Below are 23,062 nucleotides of genomic sequence, written 5' to 3'. Positions count from 1 at the left end.
ACACAAACAAAAAGGCAACGCAACAGAGTTACAGCATACAACGCCCTTGAATTTAAATATTCCTCATTAGCCAAAAAGCATTTCTAAAGTTTTGGAGAAAAATCAACTTAAATAGTATGGCATCTCCAGCCATCTCGGAGCAGAGAAGCTGCTAAACGCACCAGAGTCAAGGCAAGCCAATTGGGCAAAAACGAGCAAATGACCGTGATCACTCTCCAATTTCCACCCAAGAATGGAAACCCGCATTTTTCTAACCAGGCACCAGGACAGTGATCAGACATTCAAGTGACAAAGGCGAGTAAACTGGGAGCCACAGAAAAATACTAATAAATGTAGACAAATCGATAAAACTGTTTACAGGGTGAATTAAGGAGTTTCCACAGTAATTGTCGACTATAAGCAATTCTTCCTTAGGGGTATTGCTAGAAATGAAATGCCACCCTATATTTTGAACCAAAGATTTAAAATAGCAGCCCTCAAATAGCAAGAATGTACTCAAGTTCTTATTAATCAAACAGTAATTCAGATTAGCTTTCACCTTTTCATTAACGGAAATCATAATTCTGAGGATGGAGAAGTGGTAATGATGTTTAAATGATGCACTGAAAGGCAGTTATCATTAATGTAAACGGTAGAAGCAGACAGAGAATTCATTCCTAGTTACACAGAACACACTGAGATAGCTTTCCATCTGCATCTAAAGGACTAAAGCCTTTACTGAACCATTTAAAAGCCTTTAAGTGATGTTAGATGATTGATATTGTTTACAGAAAAATACTGTGTCTCTCAATACAGAAACTACCAAGAATAAATTAGCGACTATAAAAAGCCGAGACTTTCAAGTCTGGGATAGCTGAAGCTGGGATAAGGTAAAGTTTAACTCTAGACTTCCCATGACCTTAGTTCATCAACAGAGAGTGAGTTTAAAGTGAAGCACCTGTCAGCAGAGCACTAACATGCTTATTAGAACATTAGCTACCGGTTCTACTCAGCATTAGTTGAGTGAAAGCGAAAGTTGCTCAGTCGTGTCCAACTCCTTGCAACCCCATGGACTGTACGGTCCATGGAATTCTCCAGGCCAGAATACTGGAGTGGGTAGCCTTTCCCTTCTCCAGGGGATCTTCCCAACCCAGAGATCAACCCACGTCTTCCGCATTGCAGGCAGATTCTTTACCAGCTGAGCCACAAGGGAAGCCCAAGAACACACCAGAGTGGGTAGCCTATCCCTTCTTCAGCGGATCTTTCCATTCCAGGAATCGAACTGGGGACTTGCGTTGCAGGCGAATTCTTTACCAACTGAGCTATCAGGGGAGCCCTAAGCATCAGGTAAAATGCTTAACGAAACAGACTCTTTTAAGAACTTTATTTTAGTGTACTTTCTTTCTAGTAGCATTCACTTGCAGAAGAATAAACTCGTATAGTATATCAAAGAAAGTCAAGAATAAGAAAGTTTTTGCCAGCTGTTCTGAAACTAGAGATTAAAAAAAAAAAAAAAAAAACAACTAAGGTTGGGACTCCACGCTTCCACTGCAGGGGTGGGGCACAGGCTGAACCCCTGATCAGGGAACTAAGATCCCCCATGCTGCATGATGTGGCCAAAATAAAACATAAAATCAAAAAATATCTAAACATCATTAATGAAAAATTAATTTGTGTTAGACATCTCACCAATGCAGAGAGAGGTTCAATCTATATTTACTGTAAATTTTTGAAACAAGACTCTCAATAAATTTAAAAATGAAAAACATTTAGCTGCTTAAATCAGTTGGCAAGTAAAAAGAGCCAGTGGGCTCAACTAAGCACTTTTTTCATTATCCTCTGGTGCTACCAAGAAGTACAGAAGCAAGACAGACAGGTATGAGACTGGTATAAACCCAAACACTGAGGAATGAAAACATATACAGCAGTGCTCCAATTATTCTTCTGAGCTGAGGACAGAAAAGTGCGGACATGTGTGTGTTCATGTGTTCATGTGTGTGTGTTCGTGTGTGTGCTCGTGTTCATGTGTGTTCATGTGTGTGTGTTTGTGTGTGTTCGTGTGTGTGTTCATGTCTCTGTGTGTGTTCGTGTGTGTGTTCATGTTCGTGTGTGTGTTCGTGTGTTTGTATGTGTTTGTGTTCATGTGTGTGCACGTGTGTGTTCATGTGTGTTGTGTGTTCATGTGTTCGATCATATGTGTTCCTGTGTGTCCGTGTGTGTTCATGTATGTTTGTGTTCGTGTGTGTGTCCGTGTGTGTTTGCGTGTGTGCTCATGTGTATGTTCGCATGTGTGTCCGTGTATGTTTGTGTTTGTGTGTGTGTCCATGTGTGTGTGTTCTTGTGTTTGTGTGTGTGTTCATGTGTATGTTCGCATGTGTGTTCCTGTGTGTGTGTGTGTGTGTGTGTGTGTGTGTGTGTTCTGCCCTCTGTGATGGTGGATGAGGCACCGTGTGAAGGGAGCACACACGTTCTGCCTGTACCAGGGAGGAGCCTGACACCCAGGGAGATTAAATGTGGACCTTCGGGAAGCTGCTCTCCTCAGCCACTGCCTTTCCAGTCCTGCAACACAGCTTATCACTGGGGGCCTGAGGAAATCTCTTTTAGCTAAAGAGATCATGTCTTCTTGAGAGAAAGAGTCAGTCAACAAGAAAGCAACAGAGACACACCTACCGGATTAGGATGAGGGAGCTGACTTTTCCGTAGTCAGCTGGAGTGAACACTACACCAACCCTTTTCCTTTCCAAAGGCTGCAAATGTAAGTGGAGGATGCCAAACCTGGATCCCTCAGACTGCACGCCCTGAAAGTTACCAATAAACGCAATTAACTTCTGGAGAGCAAGACTCTATCCTCATTAAATGCATAAATGTGACTGCTGTTCCTTTAACATGGGGATCTGACCATCCAAATCAACCCGTGGAACTTGTTCATCACGACAGTTCACGCCCATCGACAGTTGCTGAGCCCAGCTGAGAAGCAGAGGCAGAGGCTGCAGGACAGTCCAGTGTGGACGCTGGAAAGGGGCTGGGCCTCCTGGATCGGCTGCGAGCTGGGGCTACAGACCTTATCAGCAAGCTCACCTGAATGAAAAACGTCACCGAGAAAACAGACCACCAGCCTCTGCCTGAATGCTACAGGGATCCGACCAGAACACTTTCCACTGCTGGACAGCCCTAAATTCTCTGCATTATTGTTTAAAAAGAAGCCATCTTTATTACATTTAGTCTCTCCATTCAGGAGAACGACCTATTTATTCACACCCTCCTTTTATTCTCCCCAAGATTTCTAACTTTCTCTGAATAAATTGCCTTCTAACTTTAACATTCAAGATTTAGCTCTTCATTACTGTGATAGACTTTCCCTCTTTCCATTGTTTTTTCCTAGCTCTTTCTCACTAAAAGTAATTTATTAATTTTCAGAGCTCTAACCATGTAATCTGCCTAATATCTCTCTTCTGTATTTTAGTTTTTGCGTTTGTTTTATCCCTCAGTTATTACTAGCATTTCCCATACTATCTGAAAGAAGAAACAGTAGTGCCATTTGATTCATTTTCATTAAAATTATAAACTTCATGAAGGAATTCTGCTGTATACACATACGAATACTGAAAAAAGTTGCCAATTTAAGTATTAAAAGTATAAGAACAATGCACTAATTATTAAGTAATTCTTATATGCCAGGCACTGGACTACAATTAGGTATATAAAATGCTAAGTGTTCTATAAAACTATGAAATTTTCAAACATCATTATAAGTGAGAAAGAGGAGACTTGGAGAGGCCAAATTATTTACCCAGGACCACATGGAGGTACCTGGATTTGGAACTTTGAATGTCCAATTCCACATGCTCTTAACCAAAGGAGCTACACGTCTAAAAGCAAACCAACAAAAGAAAAATGCAGGCCTTTCTTAAACGACAAATGATTCTATTAAAAACTTTAAGTTAAACTTGTGTGTCAAAAGCACTGATATTGCCCAGGAGGGAGGGGATACATGTATACTTATCACTGAGCCACACTGTTGTATGGCAGAAGCCAACACAACATTGTAAAACAATTATCCTCCAACTAAAATTTTTTAAAGAAAGGAACGTTGATACTATCGCTTTTTGTAAATGTAATAAATTAACAATGGGGATAATCTCCTTTGTCATAAAAAATGTAATAATCTATGAAAATCTTCAATCACAGATTAAAGACCTTTTCCAAGTGAGGTGCACCATTTGCTTAAGCCTGAATAGAATACTAACGTGTAAAAGAAACAGGCATCATTTTTGGAATTTCAGATTACATATGATTAAATGGTCATGGGGCGAAATTATCTGTTAGCATAGAGGACTCGCTATACCTCCCAGCACTCCTGGGAAGCTGCCTGGTTGGAGGGGGCAAAAGCAGGACCAGCCCAACAGCACAGGACTCTGCTGCCTGGACCACTGACAAAGGGAAGGAGCACTACTGCTCGGTCTCTTACTGCAAATAAGTCTCTGCTAAAAATCCATTAAAAACTTTGTTTTGATTCATTCTGTTTGAACTCACACTGGACGTTATCTGTGGCCTCCCTCTTTCAAGTTTCTAGAGCCAACAGTGTATCTTTGGAGGGTTATGAGTAGAGAAAGAAGAAAACATCTATGACATTTAAATATGTGTGTGCATTAAAAATACAGTGATACGCATAAGTATGTCTACACGTGTTTGTATTTCTTTAGGAGATGCTTCATCTTTTAATTAACCTCAAGCACAGAATGCTGTGCTGTGCTGCTCAGTTGCTCAGTCATGTCCGACTCTTTGGGACCCCAAGGACTGTAGCCCGCCAGGCTCCTCTGTCCATGGGGATTCTCCAGGCAGGAATACTGGAGTGGGTTGTTTTGCCCTTCTCCAGGGGATCTTCCAGACCCGGGATCAAACCAGGGTCTCCTGCATTGCAGGTGGATTCTTTACCAGCTGAGCTACCAGGGAAACCCCAAGCACAGAATACCCGTAAGTAAAATACTCAGCTACAGCAGGGACCCACAGAAGGAATGAGTGAAAACTCAGTTTCTAGTCAAGCGACGTCCTCGCCACGTGACATGCTTATTACTCCCTCTCCAGAGTACTTATGCAAGACTTCATGAGGGCCCAGAGGTGCAAGAATTTCAGAGAAATCCTTTTATATAGGTAAGGTCGATATCACAGAAATTGGGTTATCTGCTAAAAACATGAAGCCAGCTTAGTAAGACTTAAAAAAAAAAAAAAAAGTGTTTGCTTTTACTTTATCTTACCCCAAAAAGAATTTGATGGGGCTGAGGAATTTTAAGAGAATTATAAATTCTGGGGTCTCAAGTTTTACAGTTTTCTACAGAGGTCTGATTCAATTGTTATTTCTTCACTCACATGAACCTAAATAATTAAATTAAAATGATTTACAGGCTCACATGAACCCCAGGCTCCTGCTGCATTAGTTAACTAGAAAAAGCTGCTATGTATACTTAACTGCTAGAATAGAAAAATAGACAGCCACATATATTACGAAAAGACACTTGAAACATAAATCAGTGAGGCCCATATGCTATGAGTCTAATTTGTCAGCATTCTTTTTTCTGTTTAAAGATGACATCCTACCAGGTAAGGGCAAGCTTTGGTAAGCTGGAATTCACTGGTTGTGAAATTAATCATTTGCATATCGGTGCCAAACCTATAAAGAAAAAAAAAAAAAAAAAACATTTAAAATAACATTTAGATCACCAAGAAAGAACATATGTGTGTGTTTTCACACATGTCCAGTTCACCCTGACCTCTCATTCCTGTGCCCAGCTCCCCACACAGCACCTGGCACGCTGTAAGAGCACAATGAATGCTATGGAATGAATAGTGTTGGCAGCACAGAATGTAAAGACTCCTTGGGTGACAAAAGCTCCCAATCTGAAGCAATTCTTTTCCTCCAAATGGTTCAAAGCTGTGGAAGCTGACAGGAGGTGACTCTCAACCAAGGACAACGCTATCTCCCAGCGGCCCCCTGGCCACACCTGGAGACACTTTTGATTGCCCGGCTGGTGAAGTCCTACCAGAATCTACTGGGTGGAAGCTAGGGATGCTGCCAAACAACCTCCAAAGCACTGAGCACATCTCCTCTCTCATCATACAGAGTCAGGGTCCAAAACACCAGCAGTGCTGAAGCTGAGACATGGGGGGGAGGTGTCACTAAGCCAGAAGAGGAAATGTTCTAAATGAAACCATGACTGTTGTACAAAGATAAGATTAACAGATACAAATTCTGATCTTACCTTGTATCAGAACACTAGGCTAAAATATACTAAACCACCACTAAACTCACTGCTTGCATTGCCCGGCGCTCACTGCTTTCAATTCTAAATTTTAGGAGTATATGTGAAAAATCATGGTGGGAAAGCTTCCCTGATAAGAATGCTGTTGGGCCCTGAACTTGACACAGTAACACTGAAGAGCCACACGATGCACGGGACTGGCACGTGCCATGGGGTCTGCACGTAGGGGCAGGGGTGGATGTCACAGGCTAAGCCCATGTACATCCATGCACAGAACCAGGGGAAATGCAAAGGACGCTGAACAGTTGCGGGTCTTAACAGGACAGGCCCTCAACTCCTCCTAGCAACCACCCCTGCCCCGTGAGAGGTCTTCACCCGCTGGGCGTTACCATTTGTGCAGCAGGCGCACAGCGGCCTCAGGCTTCGGGTACAAAGAGACGGGCAGGAGCTGCAGGGAGACTGGCCACGAGGAGGGGTTCTTCACCACGAAGTACTTCACCTAGACGTGAGGGAAGGAGAGTCAGTTCCGGAGACAGCACCACCCCTGAGATGCAGCTACAGACACTGATCACCTGCATCTCACCAGGAACCATCACCTAGGCAATTCCAGGAACGGTCTAGAGAATCAACAGCCTGTGTGCATCACAACAGCTGCACAACGTGAGGTAGAGGAGCTGCAGAAGATGGAAGGAGACGCAGGCCACCGGGCCAGGCAAGGACAGGCCCTGGGCTGGATGCTGTAAAGTACGCATGTGAGTGGGATAAGTGGAAACCTTTGTACAGAGACCGCAGATCAGGCATAACTGTTGTGCTTAATGCTTACATTTTCTGATTTTGATAGTTAGACTCTGATATGCAAGAAGATGTCTAGTTCTTAAGAAATTCACATGGAAGTGGAGTCGGGGCATCATGTCCGACCCTCTCACACAGCTCATAAAAACACGTGTGTGGAAAGAGAGGCGAAACATCAAGCCAAGTCGGCACAAATGTTAAAAATAGATGAATCTGCATGAAGGGCAACTGGGAGTTTTTGGTACTGCTCTTGAAACTCTTCTTTAAGTTGAACTTTTTCAAAATAGAATGCTTTAAAAAGCAGTCTTGGGAATGAGAGAGTTATTTCCTAGGCAGGTTGATAGGGAGTCTAGGGGTCCCCAAGGAGAGAAGGGTCTGGAATTCTCAAGGAGGAAGAAAGGACAAACTTTTTTCTTTCTCCACATTCCTTAGGATTATATAACAATAATGTATCCTGCCTAAGGACAGTCTTTGGATTCACCCTTCTGTTATCTTAAAATGTAAATTATGGGAGTAGACCTGGTCTTTACAAGGGTGTATCTTGCCTGAGGACAGTGTTATCTTAAAATGTAAATTATGGGAGTAGGTCTGATGAGGTCTTTACAACCTCCAGACATTCTTTGGATTATATAACCTCAGTGTTAACACTAGCAAGCGGGTACTCTTTCTGCCCCCTTCTGATGCCTATGTCAGAAGCTTTCTCTATCTCCTTTATACTTTAATAAAACCCTATTACACACACACACAAAAAAAAGCAGTCTTGGGATGTCTTCCCTAAGAAGCTCAATGAGTACCTGAGGAAATATAAATTATTACAAGGACCACAGTGACCTGGCTCTCAGGTAAGGAGACTTTCCAGATAAAACCTCAAGGCTGCTGTCACTGCCTTCACTCTGCCCTCCTCCGCCATCAGCTCAGGAGAAGCTTGCACACAGGAAGGGAGCCGAGGATGCAAGCAAGTGACAGAGGATGCTCCCTTCTGAGCTGCAAACTCACCCACTTCTGCTGAGCCTGTGTCAGCCACGACCTCCTCTGCGGCTACAGCTAAGTACTCTCTTAGCTGGTGGATTCTGAGCTGAATACAGACTTCATAACATGTATCTGCTTAAAGCATTTCAGTCTATTCCTGAGTATTCCTTATTTTGTTCTTCCGACACCTCCCTCCTAAAAGCGCTGAATAGCATACATGTGTCACTTAAATTTGAACTAACTTTGATTCTGGAACAGTATCTCAAGGTGGAAATACTTGGTTAATGTAAAGCTCAAGAGCCGAGGTGTCGCGGATGAAGAAATGAGAAGACGTGGGAGCCTCACCATGCTGTTCCTCAGGGCGGTGGCACTGAAGTTCAACACGAGGCCAGGCTCAGGGACCAAACGAGGCAGGAAGACAGCAAAAGGCTCCGACTCCTTGGATTTCTTTGAATGGGCAAACCGAGTCACTCCTAAAACAGTCCTTCTGTGAAATTCGTAAAGAAAGAAATTACAGGAAATAATTTTGACATATAAAAAAGAAATCACTAAATATCACTCCAACTAAAAGTAACAAGAGTCTCTTGGAAAAAAATGGCTTATTCAGGGTATGCATGTGCTCAGTCACTTCAGTCGTGTCCAACTCTTTGTGACCCCACCATGGACTACAGCCTGCCAGGCTCCTCTGTCCATGGGTTTTCCCAGGCAAGAATATTGGAGTGAGTTGCCATGCCCTCCTCCAGAGGATCTTCCAGACCCAGGGATCAAAACTGCCTCTCCTGTATTATAGGTAGATTCTTTACCACCGAGCCACCTGGGAAGTCTATTCAGGGTATGGGGGAGACAAAGTACAAGATGATCTTGGAACATCCCGTCTTACTAGAAAGCAAGGAAGTGCTCAAAGAATGATGGGTACACACCAAAGACCCAAAAGCTTGCCACAACGGGCTCCCATCAGCCTAATCTGGGACAAATCGACATCAAAAATGATAATGATGCTAATGATGGTAATGACCAAAGAATTCATAGTGATGCTCAAGAGTGTAGAATGAATAAAATAATTAGCAATATCACCATTTTTGCCGCCATCAATTCAATAACTGATCTCAGGCAATGATTATCAATGGGTGCCAAAATGCTACAGCGAAACATTCTCAGGGAACAGGAAATGTGTACAGACTCAAACTATCATAGCACATATCATTTATTAATTGCAAAAGGAAAAACATAGTCTACAATAGAGAGAGTCAAATGATTTAACCAAACAATGTCAATAATGGGACAAATTGATATTTATGTCCCTCCTCAGGTGACGCAATTATAAGCACACAAGAGCAACCAAGTAATTAGTACTTACTAATTTTAAAAATGTTTAACAGGAATGTAAACCTGAAGAAGCAATCCCAAAAAATCCAGAGTGTTGAATGTTCCCTAAGACAGCTGGCTATGACGCTTTAAAACACCACACTATGAAAGATGAGGAAAGGTGGGGGCACTAAAGAAAATTAAGGAACCATGATGACTAAATACAATGCACGCTCCTTGAATGCATCCTGGATTTTACAAAAAGGAAAAGACAGCTATAATGGATATTTTGGGGTCAACTAGGGGCTTTCCTGGGTTCAGATGGTAAACGCATGCAACGTGGGAGACCTGGGTTCAATCCCTGGGTTGGGAAGATCGCTTGGAGAAAGGAAGAGCTGTCCACTCCAGTATTCTTGTAGAGAATTCCATGGACCGAGGAACTTGGCAAGCTACAGTCCACGGGGTCGCAAAGAGTCAGGCGGACTAAGCAACTAGCACTTTCACTTTCACACTAGGGAAATGTGAATCTGGACGTTTATTAGTTCATATAACCTCATCAGTGTTAAGCTTCTTGGGCATGTAATGACAGTGAAGGTATATGCAGGAGCATGTGCCTTAGGAAAAAAAGTCTTTCCTAATAAAGTACTAAGGGCTGAAGTGTCATGGTATCCACAGCTTACTTTCAAATGACTCGGCAAAAACGAAGTGTGTGTGTATGTGTGCATATAGACACAGGTAGGGAGAGAGAAAAAAACAGCAGAAGTGGTAAGATGTAAACATCTGGTGAGTCCAAATTAGGAATATTTGAGTACTCATCATATTATACTTTTCAACTCTTCTGAGGTTTGAAATGTGTCAAAATAAAGGCTGGATATTAAAAATTCACTATTGAAATGTCAACAAAGACTATGTTAAAGTGTCCCCCCAGTGCTGAACAAAAGAAACAAAGAGAGGGGAACATACGTGCAGACATCACCATGTTTTAACCTCTTCCATCTTTCATATAATGTATCTGCAAGTTCGAATCCACATCCCAGGCAGACGGATCCAGAGAAAGGCTCCCTTCCCAGTCAGGATTTTCTACAAGTTAGACCAGACTTACTGTTTAGACGCACAGGAAACATAATTCACTTAGTAAATAATGCCAAGGGTTGAGGGCTAAAACTTCTCAAACGCAGAGGACAGTAAAGTGATCAGTGACTCCTGTCGGCTGATTGCTTTACTACAAGTCCCTCTAACTCAATGGCAAATGAGATATCAAATCAAAGGAACATGTATAAAACAAAACTAAATCGAATTATGGGAAGGTAATAACATAAAAGACACATGGCTCATGAATACAGCCTGAAACAAGGTAAAAATCATACTCAGACCATGTTCAACAGCTTTAAATCTAAAAGGCTAAAAACTGCGTCATGTACGTGCTAGTCGTCTCTGCGCTGGGTTACTGGGCAGAAGGCCAACGCGCCAACAGGCAGCAATCCTCAGAAACGAGGGCTGCGAGCAGGGCTCAGCCTAAAGGCGCGCGTTTACACTCATAAACGGGTCCCTGTCTGCTGGTCTGCCCTGCCTTGTCTGTGCTAGAAGACAAGGGTGGGGAAGTGGGAGTCATGCAAAGGAAACTCCTGTGCTAGAACTCTCTCCTTAGGCTATATATTTCAATAAGTCAACAGGCAGGAAGCAAACTCGGAACAGCTTTCTCTATCGACACCTTGGCCTCCAGTCTCACACAACAACGAGTGCTCCCTATAAGATGCTTATACTCTCTTCAAAGACAATTCCAAATTATTATTATTTTTTTTTTTACTAACTTCTAGTCGGCCCTTTTATAAAAGAATCAGAGTCCAACTGTTCCTGGTGACAAGGTTGCTATTATGATCAAACATCGTGTTTGAAAAAGTCCCTTACAGAAGTGCAGGTTAAGACGTAAGGGGGTGTTAATTACACAGGCACCTCAGATGGTTCTGGAAGTCATTCGGTTAATGATCATGCTCTTAAAGAATAGAATATGATGCAATGATGTTAAAGGACTAATCATTCCATCTACAAATGTGAATCTTCCTCACTACTTCCCACCCCACCCAACACTAGAGGTCTACAGAAAGCCTAAGGGCAGAATACTTACCTGCTTTTGATTTTCCCATGAAATAATGCATGCCACAATGTGCTATCACTTCAAAACCCAGACTCCCTTCCTAGATTGAAAAGTAATATATGAATAACTTAAAACACAACACTAAACACAAAAATCCTAATGCACTCAAACGCACAGCACACATGGGCCTCCACCTCTGCGAACGTCCCTTTAACCAGAAGCCAAACAACTAGGAAGTGATTTCTTGGCCTTCTTTCTCCTTGGTTGAGAGCTCTGACTGTCCCTCATAGCAGGGTCACTACAGTGGATTCTGGGCAATAATCAACACCCACAGTGACCCCCCAGGGCCCTACAGACACCAAGCTGCCTTCTAAATTAAAGACTAAATTAGTCTCAGGATATTCTCAGTAGGATTTGTAAAACACTGCATTCTAATCCATCGTAACTCCTAAACTATTCAGGACATTTAAATGAATGTCCCACTTCCTAAATTGGGAAAGCATAGATCGCCTCTTCCACACATTCCTGCAGCCTGCCTGCTCCCTCCCAGTCACTCTTCTCATATGCAGCCCTTGATGGAAAAAGGAAATATCTAAGAAATCTCCCCTGCTCAAAATATGGATTAATAAAATTAACCTTACATTTTGTTTAGCATACTTTTAGACACCCTATCTTTAAGTTTTTAGCAAAACATGAGGCACTTCTATCTATGAAACACCAACGCTAATAAGTGAGAAAAATCATAAAGATGGTTGTATGAATGTCTCATAGTGAAAAATTAGAACCCAGCATTATACAGAAGAGCTTGGATAAAAAGAAGCAATAACAGTAACTAAATGAAAAGAAATAAACATTAAGAAAAAATGAGACATGTTCAAGGTAAGATCTAAATTAAATACAATATACAAAGACTTTAGAAAGTATTTGCTTAATCGCGAATCCTTTCAGGCTTTAGATTATGGCCCACTAGGAAATTCAAGGACTATGAGCAGCTGAGAGTCACTTACCAGAGGTCTAAATAAAGCATTTAACAATTTAGTTTATTTGAAATCACTGCAAATATGTACTAATGGCACAAATGTGTTTACTATAGCAAGCACATATTCCTTGCTCATTTTGGAAATAAGTGAAAATCAGATCTATCGGTTTGTAATGCCTTATTTTCACTTGAAAATTACTTCATGTATTACTTTACGAAAAAGAGAAGCTGTTTTCAAATAGATTTCCATACTAAACAATTTATCATCTAAGACTGGCCTGGTAATATCCATTAATTTCTTAGACAGCCTTAGAAAATATGAGGTCAAGTCCATCAACAAAATCCAAGCACCATAAGGTAAGCTAATAAGAAGAAATAGCAATTATTACAAAAGTTATAACACATATGGAGTGTGTAAACAATACCTTGGTGGGCGCTGAGTAAATCTGAAGAGGTATTGCAAAAACAGCACCTATGTTTGTAGTCAAAAATACATGGGTGAATACATTTATGGCAATGTCTTTAACAGCAAGTTTCAAAGAAAATATTTTCCAACAGCCTGGAGGTAGAAATAAAGGGCCAGTGAAATTCAGAATCTAAAAAGAAAAGAAGTAAGAGAAATTACTTTCCTAACTAATGCTAATTATGATTAAAATCATCATACTGTGTGATACTAAAGTTCTTCTATACTTTGAGAAATAAAATGTTACTCAATTATTTCCAAGTCAAATACTGACATATTTTTCTATAAATAATAGGTTTCATTTAATATTTAACATGCACTTGTTTTTAAATTTCACAAAATAATCTTGATATGTTCATAGCCAGTATTTTACCAAAACCTACTATTTTATCATGAACGAGGCTTATTTTTATTAAATGTAATCTTCTTAGGATAAATTGTAATTTACAATATTTTTAAATAATGGTAGTAATAAATATCTTTAATGGGATATACCCTGGTCCCTTTGAGCTCCTTGAACAATAGTTTGAAAAAATAAAGAGAGCCTAAAAGTAATTCTGAAAATTTTAAAAGAAACATACTTGCTTTAAAATTTGTAAGTGAAAGATTTTATAAATAATTAATTTCATAGTATTTGACCTTAAACAAAGCTTAAAATAGGCTAAAACTTAAATAAAAATACCATATGTACCTTTAAAACGTGCTTGGTCTCCTTGGAAACAAACACATCATTTAATACAACACCATGGTCAAAATGGTTGAGGTACCACAATGACCAAAGCCCTGAAGTATTCTCGTGATTCTCTATGTGAAACTGGGTTGCAGAAGGGTCCATTCGAAAATACCTGTGAACACAGGACAGTCATGACATCAGTCCCGTGTATACAGACAACCGTAAGGGCGAGAATGAGCCTCTAACCGCAACACAGCAGTCACACATAACCCTAACCTAGCCTAAAAAAAAATACCATCGTTGCATAAAAGCATCACAGAATGAATGTGAGCACCTTCTTCAGCCTTCCTGCCCACAAGCGGAGCATCCGGAGGCGCAAGGGTGCAGTGTGGCCAGCACCAAGACAGCTCACAGAGGCCAAGGCAGAAACCAGGCCCCGAATGTAACTCAGAAATGTGGCGGGAATATGCTTTCCTCCTTCCACACACAGCTGCCCGGCCCGGATCCCATCCACCACCTCCATCATTCAGCTTCCCCTTTCCCATCCTGCAAACCACCCTTGCACAGCCTGCTAGCATTGCTAACTCTGGAAGGCAAGTCCAGAGAGAGAATCATACACGTTATCACTTCCTTGTTAAATCACCTCCGGGCTACGGCGGGGTGGGGAACCGAACAATTTCAGGGAAAGAGGAGTGAAACCCACCCTTGAACCACAGGGGAGGAGAGGCATGCTTTTAGTGTCGGGGTATCTTTTTTCTTGCCGTCTTCTCTCGCCCCACTCTCACAGGATGGAGCTGTTGGGAGGCAGAAGGAAATAAATGTGAAGAAGCAGTATCTTTTCTTTCGTTTGCCCAAATGAAAATAACTGTTTTATTTATAACATTTTAATTACTTCACATTTTTGTCTCCATTATAATTGCGCATGAGATATAAATGGTAAAATCCTTTCTTGAACACTATCTTTCCTCCTTACTGGCTGGTTGTCAGTTACCCAGAACATGGTACTACCCAGCTCTTTGCTAAACCAACCTCTCATTTCTTCTTTTGGAGGAGAAGAGAGTCAACACCTTGTGGCTCTCCTTTTGTAAAGATCTTAAGAGGCAAAATTGAAAGCAGGAGGAGAAGGGGACAACAGAGGATGAGCTGGCTGGATGGCATCACCGACTCAATGGACATGAGTCTGAGTAAACTCCAGGAGTTGGTGATGGACAGGGAGGCCTGGCGTGCTGCAGTCCATGGGGTCGCAAAGAGTCGGACACAACTGAGCCACTGAACTGAACTAATAGGTAAGTCCTTGGGTCTGCAGAGACGACAAAAGTGAACAGTCAAGCCCACTAGGGTGGGTGAAGAGATGCTTGTGGAGGTGTAAGCCAGAAATGAACAGGTGAACCCAAGATCACAGAGGAGCCTCACAGCCAAAGTGGGACCTCGCTGCCAAAACACTGTTGAATCATCAATCACTCGTATGTGTTCCTTGAGCCAGGTCAGGACACCATCACACTGGGACTAAATTCTTAACTCTGATACTAATACCTGACTTTTTTTTTAGCTGTATGTTAATATATGTTCCCCTCCTAAAATTCAAACACTAACAAAAAGATGTGAAAATAAATGTCTACCTTTCCCTAGACGAGAGAAACAACTGGCAGCAGACTCCCAAGCATCCTTCCAGTGCTCTAACACATGCAACACACAGGGACCCTTAGAGAACCACCCTGCCGACACTGCAGACTACAGAGCATCTCTCCAGTGCTCTAACACATGCAAACCCACAGGGACCCTTAGAGAACCACCCTGCCGACACTGCAGACTACAGAGCATCTCTCCAGTGCTCTAACACATGCAAACCCACAGGGACCCTTAGAGAACCACCCTGCCGACACTGCAGACTACAGAGCATCTCTCCAGTGCTCTAACACATGCAAACCCACAGGGACCCTTAGAGAACCACCCTGCCGACACTGCAGACTACAGAGCATCTCTCCAGTGCTCTAACACATGCAAACCCACAGGGACCCTTAGAGAACCACCCTGCCGACACTGCACACCTGTTTATGACTCTTATACCTAAAAAGGCCTAGGCTCCACCCCCATGCAGATGAATTACAATTTAACCAATCTCCTGTTCTGTTGCCACAAACAATGCATATTTTTGTTATTACAATTCTGAATATATACAAGTGTATCTCTCATAAAGATACACTCCCAGGATAAGCTCGGAGAAGTAGAATTCAGGATCAGAGAGCATATATGCACATCTTAAGTTTTCAGAGAAATTGCCAATTTTCCCTCCTAAATAGCATGCATCAATTTATACTCATGTCCAAAAAATCAGTGTTGTTTTCTTTCTAGGCATTACTAACACAGAATACTAACAAATCTTTTTAATCTTTACAGACCTAAGTCCTGAGTTATATCTCACTTACTGCTTTAAATTAACATTTCTTTCAATATAAGTGAGTCGGGTCTTGTTTTCATATATTTAAAATGCATTTCATTCCTTTGTAGAAACCTTCTGAACTATAAATAAGACTGAGGAGAGGACTGGGTTGACACTCACTAGATATCCTGCATTGCATTCTACACAAAGAAACCAACCTGGGGATGCACAACCCTACCTGTAAAAGCAGTACGTCCGTCACACACGTACAACCTGGCCTTTGAAACCACCAACTGAGTTACGACCTATAAACTCAAAATCCTGCTCACGTGGCATCACAGAAGCGGCACACCACTACCTCTACCATCAGGTTACCTCTCAGAACTGTCAAGGCTGTGGAACTGAAATGAAGCCCACTGGCTTCAAAAGCCTTGCCTAGGCTGTAGCTGAGTCATCACAGAAAGAACTAGTGTCATAACGACCAAACGACGAAAACAAAAAGACAGTCTCCAGCGTTTTAAAAATCTGTACCTTTGCAAGTAAAAGAAGCAATTTTTGTAAAGTTCGTTGTGGAAGTAGGTAGGAGTACCGGTTCAAACTGCAGAGACAGGACATCTCTCTGGGAGAAATGACGTACATCCTGTAAAAAAAACAATCCACAATACTGCTCTTAGCGGGGTGGAGGCTGATCCAGGTTGAATCAACCCTGTCAAAACGGCTGAGAAGCTCAGACTGGCACAGAGAGCAACTGTTCAGTAGAAGGGTAATGACACGTGCTATTCTGTAATAGCACGAAGGGGTGCTGACAACCTTCACCCAAATATGGGCTCGAGCAAGGGAAAATGCGTTTCAATGGAAGCAAAAGATAACAGAGACAAGTGTTCTCTCAAAAATCCTCATGTTCTGTAATTAAATATACACTTGTAAGTTTAAACTATACTTTACACAAGTATTTAAAATTACCTGTATCCATATAAGGCTGTTTCCTGAATGTAATATATACATATTCACTGCTGAATCGTCTGTTCAAAAGAATCAAAGTAATGAGATTAAAACAAAGGGCCATCTCATTCTCACATTTTCATACTGAAGTTAAAGCATCACAGAACGCATTTCTATTAAAAAATGCAATTCATCTTCCAACACTAAAATTGAAATGAGGAGCTGTTTTCTGGTGGGTATTCTTTGAAGTCAGAAGACAAAGGACTCTGGCAAAAAGACTGACCTGTCAACACTGACTCTCTAATGATGAAGTACTAGGAGAAAAAGTCTGAGTGTAGGGTCACACTCCTGCTCCCTAGATGAAACTAACCAACTGGACCGCTTCCAATAAAGCTGAGGTCTCCTACTGACCAGACAGCCCCTCACTTCCTTACTGGACAACCACACTCGGAAAAAATAAAACCCTGGATCTCAGGATCCAGGCTTCCCTTTAATCTTCACCAAGAGAAACGCTGCCCACGCTGTAGGAGTCTTCCCTACACTGATGCCCACCTGGCCATCCTGGGAACCGACAGAAACTCAGAACCCCAGGACAAGAAAGCTCTCCTGCTGACCCATGACATATGTAATCAATTCTGAGGATGGGAAAGTAAACCATGTTTGACCAACAATTAAGACGGCCAATGTAAAACTGTATTTCGGTACCAGAACAGTATTGATAACCAATGGCAAAGCTGACATGGTAAAATTCATGGATCCTATGTCCTCTACAAAATCTCTCAGAAACTTAAACTGATAAACAAGGTTATTCTTGGCAAGTAGGACGCACAATTTCAAAGGTAAAATTCAAAGACAGGAACACTGAAATTCACACTACTCTAAGTTGTCAGGCATCCAGGATCCAGCCATACCAGGAACACACCCTCAACCATGAAAAATACAAGCACCATGACTTGGTCAATTGAGCTTCTGCAAATCATAAAACAGAACCAAGACACAAGACTTAAAATACTGTGTAAATATTTATATTAGACTGTAGTGCCCATTTAATTTGTTCACCATCTTCAAAATGTCAAGAAAATTATTCCTCGGGAAAACACAGAATGGTTTGCTGGTGCCACTTAATTTACTTTAAAATAATACATGCTTACGAGCAGATGCAGATGGAAAACTAGTTACTACTGCAGTGTATTAATAATGAAAGCAAAATCTCTTTGTCTGGGATTGCAACAATGCAATCTGCGATCTCTAAGTAAATGATACAGAAAGATGATGCAGGTGAACCAAAATATATTTTACCAGAAAAGTTTAAAGAGTCTGCCATACCTGAGCTCTCAGATTTATCTGTAGCTACATAAATAATAGAGAGATGATCTAACAAATCTTGTGTGTTTTCTTCAAATTCTTTTGAGGTGTTTTCCATTGTTACAATTATGCTCATCTGTAGCCGTAAAACGTCATCCGATTCCACATAACAACTCTGAGATCGGAGGGATGGAAAAAAAGGAAAAACTCGAAAAATCAACTGAATTTTTTTATTTCAAATTTTAGGGGTGAAAAGCACTTAGGGGAAAAGCATATGCAATTCTGCAAATAAACATGCTGTTTTATTTTTTATTTCTAAACAAAGAGGCAGGAAGAAAACACTAAATTTTTAATTTTACCTTTAGTCGCTGACACACTTTATTATGTAAACTGCATTCCAGTTGCACCTGCAAGAGGCTAGAATTAGTGGTTTCCGCCTAAAAGAAGAAAAAGGAGGGAAAGAAATTACAAGGAAGCAAAAGTCTCAATCTACTATCAATAGTAAATAATCTATCACTTAATCAGAAATTAGATTTCTTCATTCATTTTATTCATTCAACATGTATTTGAGCCTCTGCTAAATGTTAGGCAAAATTCTATTTGCTGGGAATACAATAGTGAATAAAACAGAAAAATCTCTTCTGTCACTGAGCTTACATCTAATGGAAATCACAAGCTCTCCCATGGGCAACATGAAAATTCCTGTTATGGCAATAAGCAGATAAATATGTTCTAAATATACACAGGAACACTGTCGCTTGGCATTTCTTATATTTTTTGAACATTCTGCTCCAACACAGGAGCCTGCCCTTATTTGAAAGTAGGTTCACTCAGCTCAGTCGCTTAGTCGTGTCCGACTCTTTGTGACCCCATGGACTGCAGCATGCCAGGCTTCCCTGTCCATCACCAACTCCCAGAGCCTACTCAAACTCATGTCCATCAAGTCGGTGATGCCATCCAATCATCTCATCTTCTGTTGTCCCCTTCTCCTCCCACCTTCAGTCTTTCCCAGCATCACAGTCTTTTCAAATGAGTCAGTTCTTCGCATCAGGTGGCCAAAGTATTGGAGCTTCAGCATCAGTCCTTCCAATGTACACGCAGGACTGATTTCTTTTAGGATTGACTGGCTGGATCTCCTTGCAGTCCAAGAGACTCTCAAGAGTCTTCTCCAACACCACAGTTCAAAAGCATCAATTCTTTGGTGCTCAGCTTTCTTTATAGTCCAACTCTCACATCCATACTATTGGGAAAAACACAGCTTTGACTAGACAGACCTTTGTTGGTAAAGTAATGTCTCTGCTTTTTAATATGCTGTCTAGGTTGGTCATAGCTTTTCTTTCAAGGGGCAAGCGTCTTTTAATTTCATGGCTGCAGTCACCATCTGCAGAGCCAATTAATGGTTCTGATGCCTGGCTCTCATTAGTAGAGTGAACTTAGATGCTGCGACAAAACCATAGGAGAAGGTCCACCATTCAACTGGCTATAATTTTTAAGAGGTGGAAGAGAGGTGGATGGAAGAAACAAAAGTATATGAAAAGACTGCAGAATGTCATAAAGTTCAAAGATCTTAACACATGGGATGATACCGAGGAAATGCAAAGTCAATCCAGGCACGTGGCCATCTGGGTGGGAGGGAGGGGGAAGCAACAGCGAGCACACAGCAACGTCAGGCAGTGCAGCACGTCCATCTCAAGGACTCCCTCTTTTCTTGAGTCTGACACGTCTGGCATAGTAATTATAAAGGTGGCACATGGCTTGGCAGTCTCAGTCAGAACACGAGAAAATCTCAGCAAGGCATGAAGGTATTCCCTACATCCTTGGCTGACTCACCTGTGGGTACATGTCAATTCACTCCAGGAGGATTTCATTTTAAGCAGAATCACCACAATTATGTTTAATTTGTTAGATTTATAAGAATATCTAAGTATATTATATAAAAATACATCTTTAACTACCTCAACTGTCATTCAGCAATTAATGTACAAAACAAGAATAAAATATAGCTAGCTGATCCTCAGTTCCGTGGAAGCAGACTGGAAGGAACATCAGCATTCTTGGGAGTGTGGTCCCTGGGGGGCTCCTGGATCCCACCCGCTGCAGACGCTGAGGGACCATGGCATATTACACTTTAAAGTGTGGTAAAAATAGTTAAGGGGTTTAACCAAGCTGGGCTTCCCTTGTGGCTCAGCTGGTAAAGAATCCACCTGCAATGCAGAAGACCTGGGTTCGATCCCTGGGTTGGGAAGATCCCCTGGAGAAGGGAAAGGCTACCCACTCCATTATTCTGGCCTGGAGAATTCCATGGACTGTATCTATGGGGTCCACTGTAGTCCACGGGGTGGCAAAGACTCGGACACGACTGAGCGGCTTTCACTTTCACTTAACCAAGGTTGTAAATCGGACCAAACGTTTAGCCAAGGCTCTTTTAAAAAATAATTGCTCAAGAGAAACACCAATACAGTATGTTAACACATATATATGGAATTTAGAAAGATGGTAACAATGACCCTATATGCAAGACAACAAAAGAGACACAGATGTAAAGAACAGACTTTTGGACTATGTGGGAGAAGGTGAGGGTGGGATGATCTGAGAGAATAGCACTGAAACATGTATATTACCGTATGGGAAACAGATGACCAGTGCAAGTTCCATGCATGAAACTCGGCACTCAAAGCCGGTGCTCTGGGACAACCCAGAGGGATGGGGTGGGGAGGGAGGTGGGAGGGGGTTCAGGATGGGGGACACATGTGCACCTGTGGCTGATTCATGTCAGTGTACGGCGAAAACCACCACAATATTGTAAAGTAATTAGCCTCCGATTAAAATAAATTAATTTTTAAAAAGTAACTGCTCATATCAGTTAGATTTAAACAGTAATATCATTTGTAAACTGAACCTCAAATCTCAAGGAAGAGCTAGATTTTTAATTCTGTGAGCCAAGTCTCACATCAAAAACATAAACAAAGAAAGCCCACCTACTCCTTGAAACTGTTAGTCGAGCTACAAGTGACCCCGTGTATCCCAACCCAATAGAAACCCCTCTTCTGCCTGACCCTGCTCCCCACTTGGCCGTCTCCTGGTGTCTCTCGTCCTCTTTGGCGCGTCCGCTGGCTCTGCTGCCTCTGGCACAGATGTTACAGTCACTGCAGACTCCGTCTGTCCCCTGCTCTCTCGCCCGACAAGAGGGGTGACCCTGCCCTCTCGCCTGACACGCCGAAGCCACCCACGCTATCTCATTGGTGCAGGCGTCCCTGCTCACACACAGTGCAGCCAGTGTCTGGGTGCCCCCTGCACCCTCACACACAGCCCCTGCCGGGGGCCGCGTCTGCACACCACTCCTCATAGCACTGTTTAAGCCAGAAACCTGGAAAGCAACCTCCCCGTGCCTTCTCACTCAGCCTCCCCCAACAACCCAGACCCAGGCGTACTGAGCGGCCGTCTTCTGCAGCCCCTGGATGTGTTCACTTCCCTTCATTCCTAACAAACACCCTAAGGATCAGGTCAGCACACTGTGCTCATGGGCCAAAGCCAGCCTGTGTGCAGATAAAGTCCTGTTGGAACATGGCCATGCTGTCTCTTTCGCAAACTGCCTATGGCTGCCTTCAGGCAAAGACGGCACAGTAGAGTCAACAGCCTACAAACCCAAAACGAACGCCTCTCTGGGCCTTTACAGAAAAAGCTGACGGACCTCTGCCCTGGTGGGAGGAAGGAGGGGGCAGCAAGCTGGCACAGCAACTCCCTCCCCGTCTCCGCGTGTCTACCTGTTCTCTCCTCTGCACTGTCCACAATGCATCAGGAATGAGTTTACTAACACACAAACCAAGTCACATCACTACCTGCTTAGAACCCAGCCAAGACTGCCTGCTCAGCCAAAGCCCCACATCCTTTACTGCACCAAAAACCCGGGCACCTGCCTCTTCTCTACCTCCGTGCTTATGCTTCAGTTTCATCTACCTTCTGCTCCATTTTGCCGTCAACCTCTGAACGTGCTGTTTCTCTGCCTTGAACTCTCATTCCCAATCCATCCTCCACTCCACCTAACTGAATCTGATTCATCCTTCATGTCCCAGCAGAAACACTACTCTTAGGGAGGTGGTCCTTGACATCACCACGGGGGTAAATGCCAGCACTCACATTCAGGCCATAGGTCATGACGCTATAGCAACCTGTTCAAGGTCTGCCTTCCCCAGCAGATCGTAAGCACCCTGTTTGATGCTTTTACCACAGTGTCTACCACTTAATCAGCACTCAGTAGACAGCTGATGTTGGAAGAGAAGTGTCACAAATGCTCACTTGAAAGGTGCAAGCCTGCTAGGGGCAAGAAACTAAAGATAAACAATGGCTCTAAAATAGAAGTGTGCATCGGAACCTGATATTTGGCATGTGCTTCTGATCTGAAACTTTCCCCAAAAAAAGTTTAAAGAGAAACCCATATCAACACATTTACGACTAGGTTGGGTTTTGTTTAATTAACCTACAACATTTTAACTATAGGTCTTAATCTGACAAGGCAATTTTCTTGCCTAAAATATTTCTTCACAGGTTGAAATAAAGTTAAAAGTCCAAAATTATGACTTTGAACATGATTAAAAATCCTACCTACACAGTGATTTGATGTGATTTTAGAGCCCACTATTTTGTCATTCTTGGTAAATTTTTGGATGAATGAATTTATAATTTACCATGTTAAATAAGATTCTTCTATCAGTTGGAAACAACAAAAATAAATTATGTCGTTTTATTTGCTGTACAACATATTTCAGAACCCCACAAGGGGGAGTGCCAGCACCTCCAAACTGCCCTTGAAGATGCAGACTTTTCTCAAAGAGAAATTTAAATGTTCACGTCTCTTTCCCAAAAGAACAAAAGTACTGCACTCTTGACTTAAAAAGGGAAAGTACAACCAAAACACGCGCCACG

General features: G+C 42.2%; 1 protein-coding gene across 1 annotated transcript in view; it reads right to left on the bottom strand.

Annotated features, from left to right (window-relative positions):
- TMEM131L (transmembrane 131 like) overlaps nt 1–23,062 on the bottom strand; it is a 173,321-nt gene that overhangs the window by 37,542 nt on the left and 112,717 nt on the right. The window contains 14 exon segments of the mRNA XM_070386671.1: nt 2,650–2,777; nt 5,575–5,647; nt 6,626–6,735; nt 8,343–8,484; nt 10,266–10,326; nt 10,329–10,382; nt 11,428–11,497; nt 12,802–12,972; nt 13,531–13,684; nt 14,216–14,306; nt 16,424–16,532; nt 16,856–16,914; nt 18,161–18,314; nt 18,499–18,576. Of these exon segments, the coding sequence (XP_070242772.1) occupies nt 2,650–2,777; nt 5,575–5,647; nt 6,626–6,735; nt 8,343–8,484; nt 10,266–10,326; nt 10,329–10,382; nt 11,428–11,497; nt 12,802–12,972; nt 13,531–13,684; nt 14,216–14,306; nt 16,424–16,532; nt 16,856–16,914; nt 18,161–18,314; nt 18,499–18,576 (1,454 nt within the window).

Source organism: Bos mutus, chromosome 17, assembly GCF_027580195.1.
Source record: "Bos mutus isolate GX-2022 chromosome 17, NWIPB_WYAK_1.1, whole genome shotgun sequence".
In the NCBI taxonomy this organism is placed as follows: Eukaryota; Metazoa; Chordata; class Mammalia; order Artiodactyla; family Bovidae; genus Bos; species Bos mutus.
This window is presented reverse-complemented; position numbering and strand designations above follow the sequence as displayed.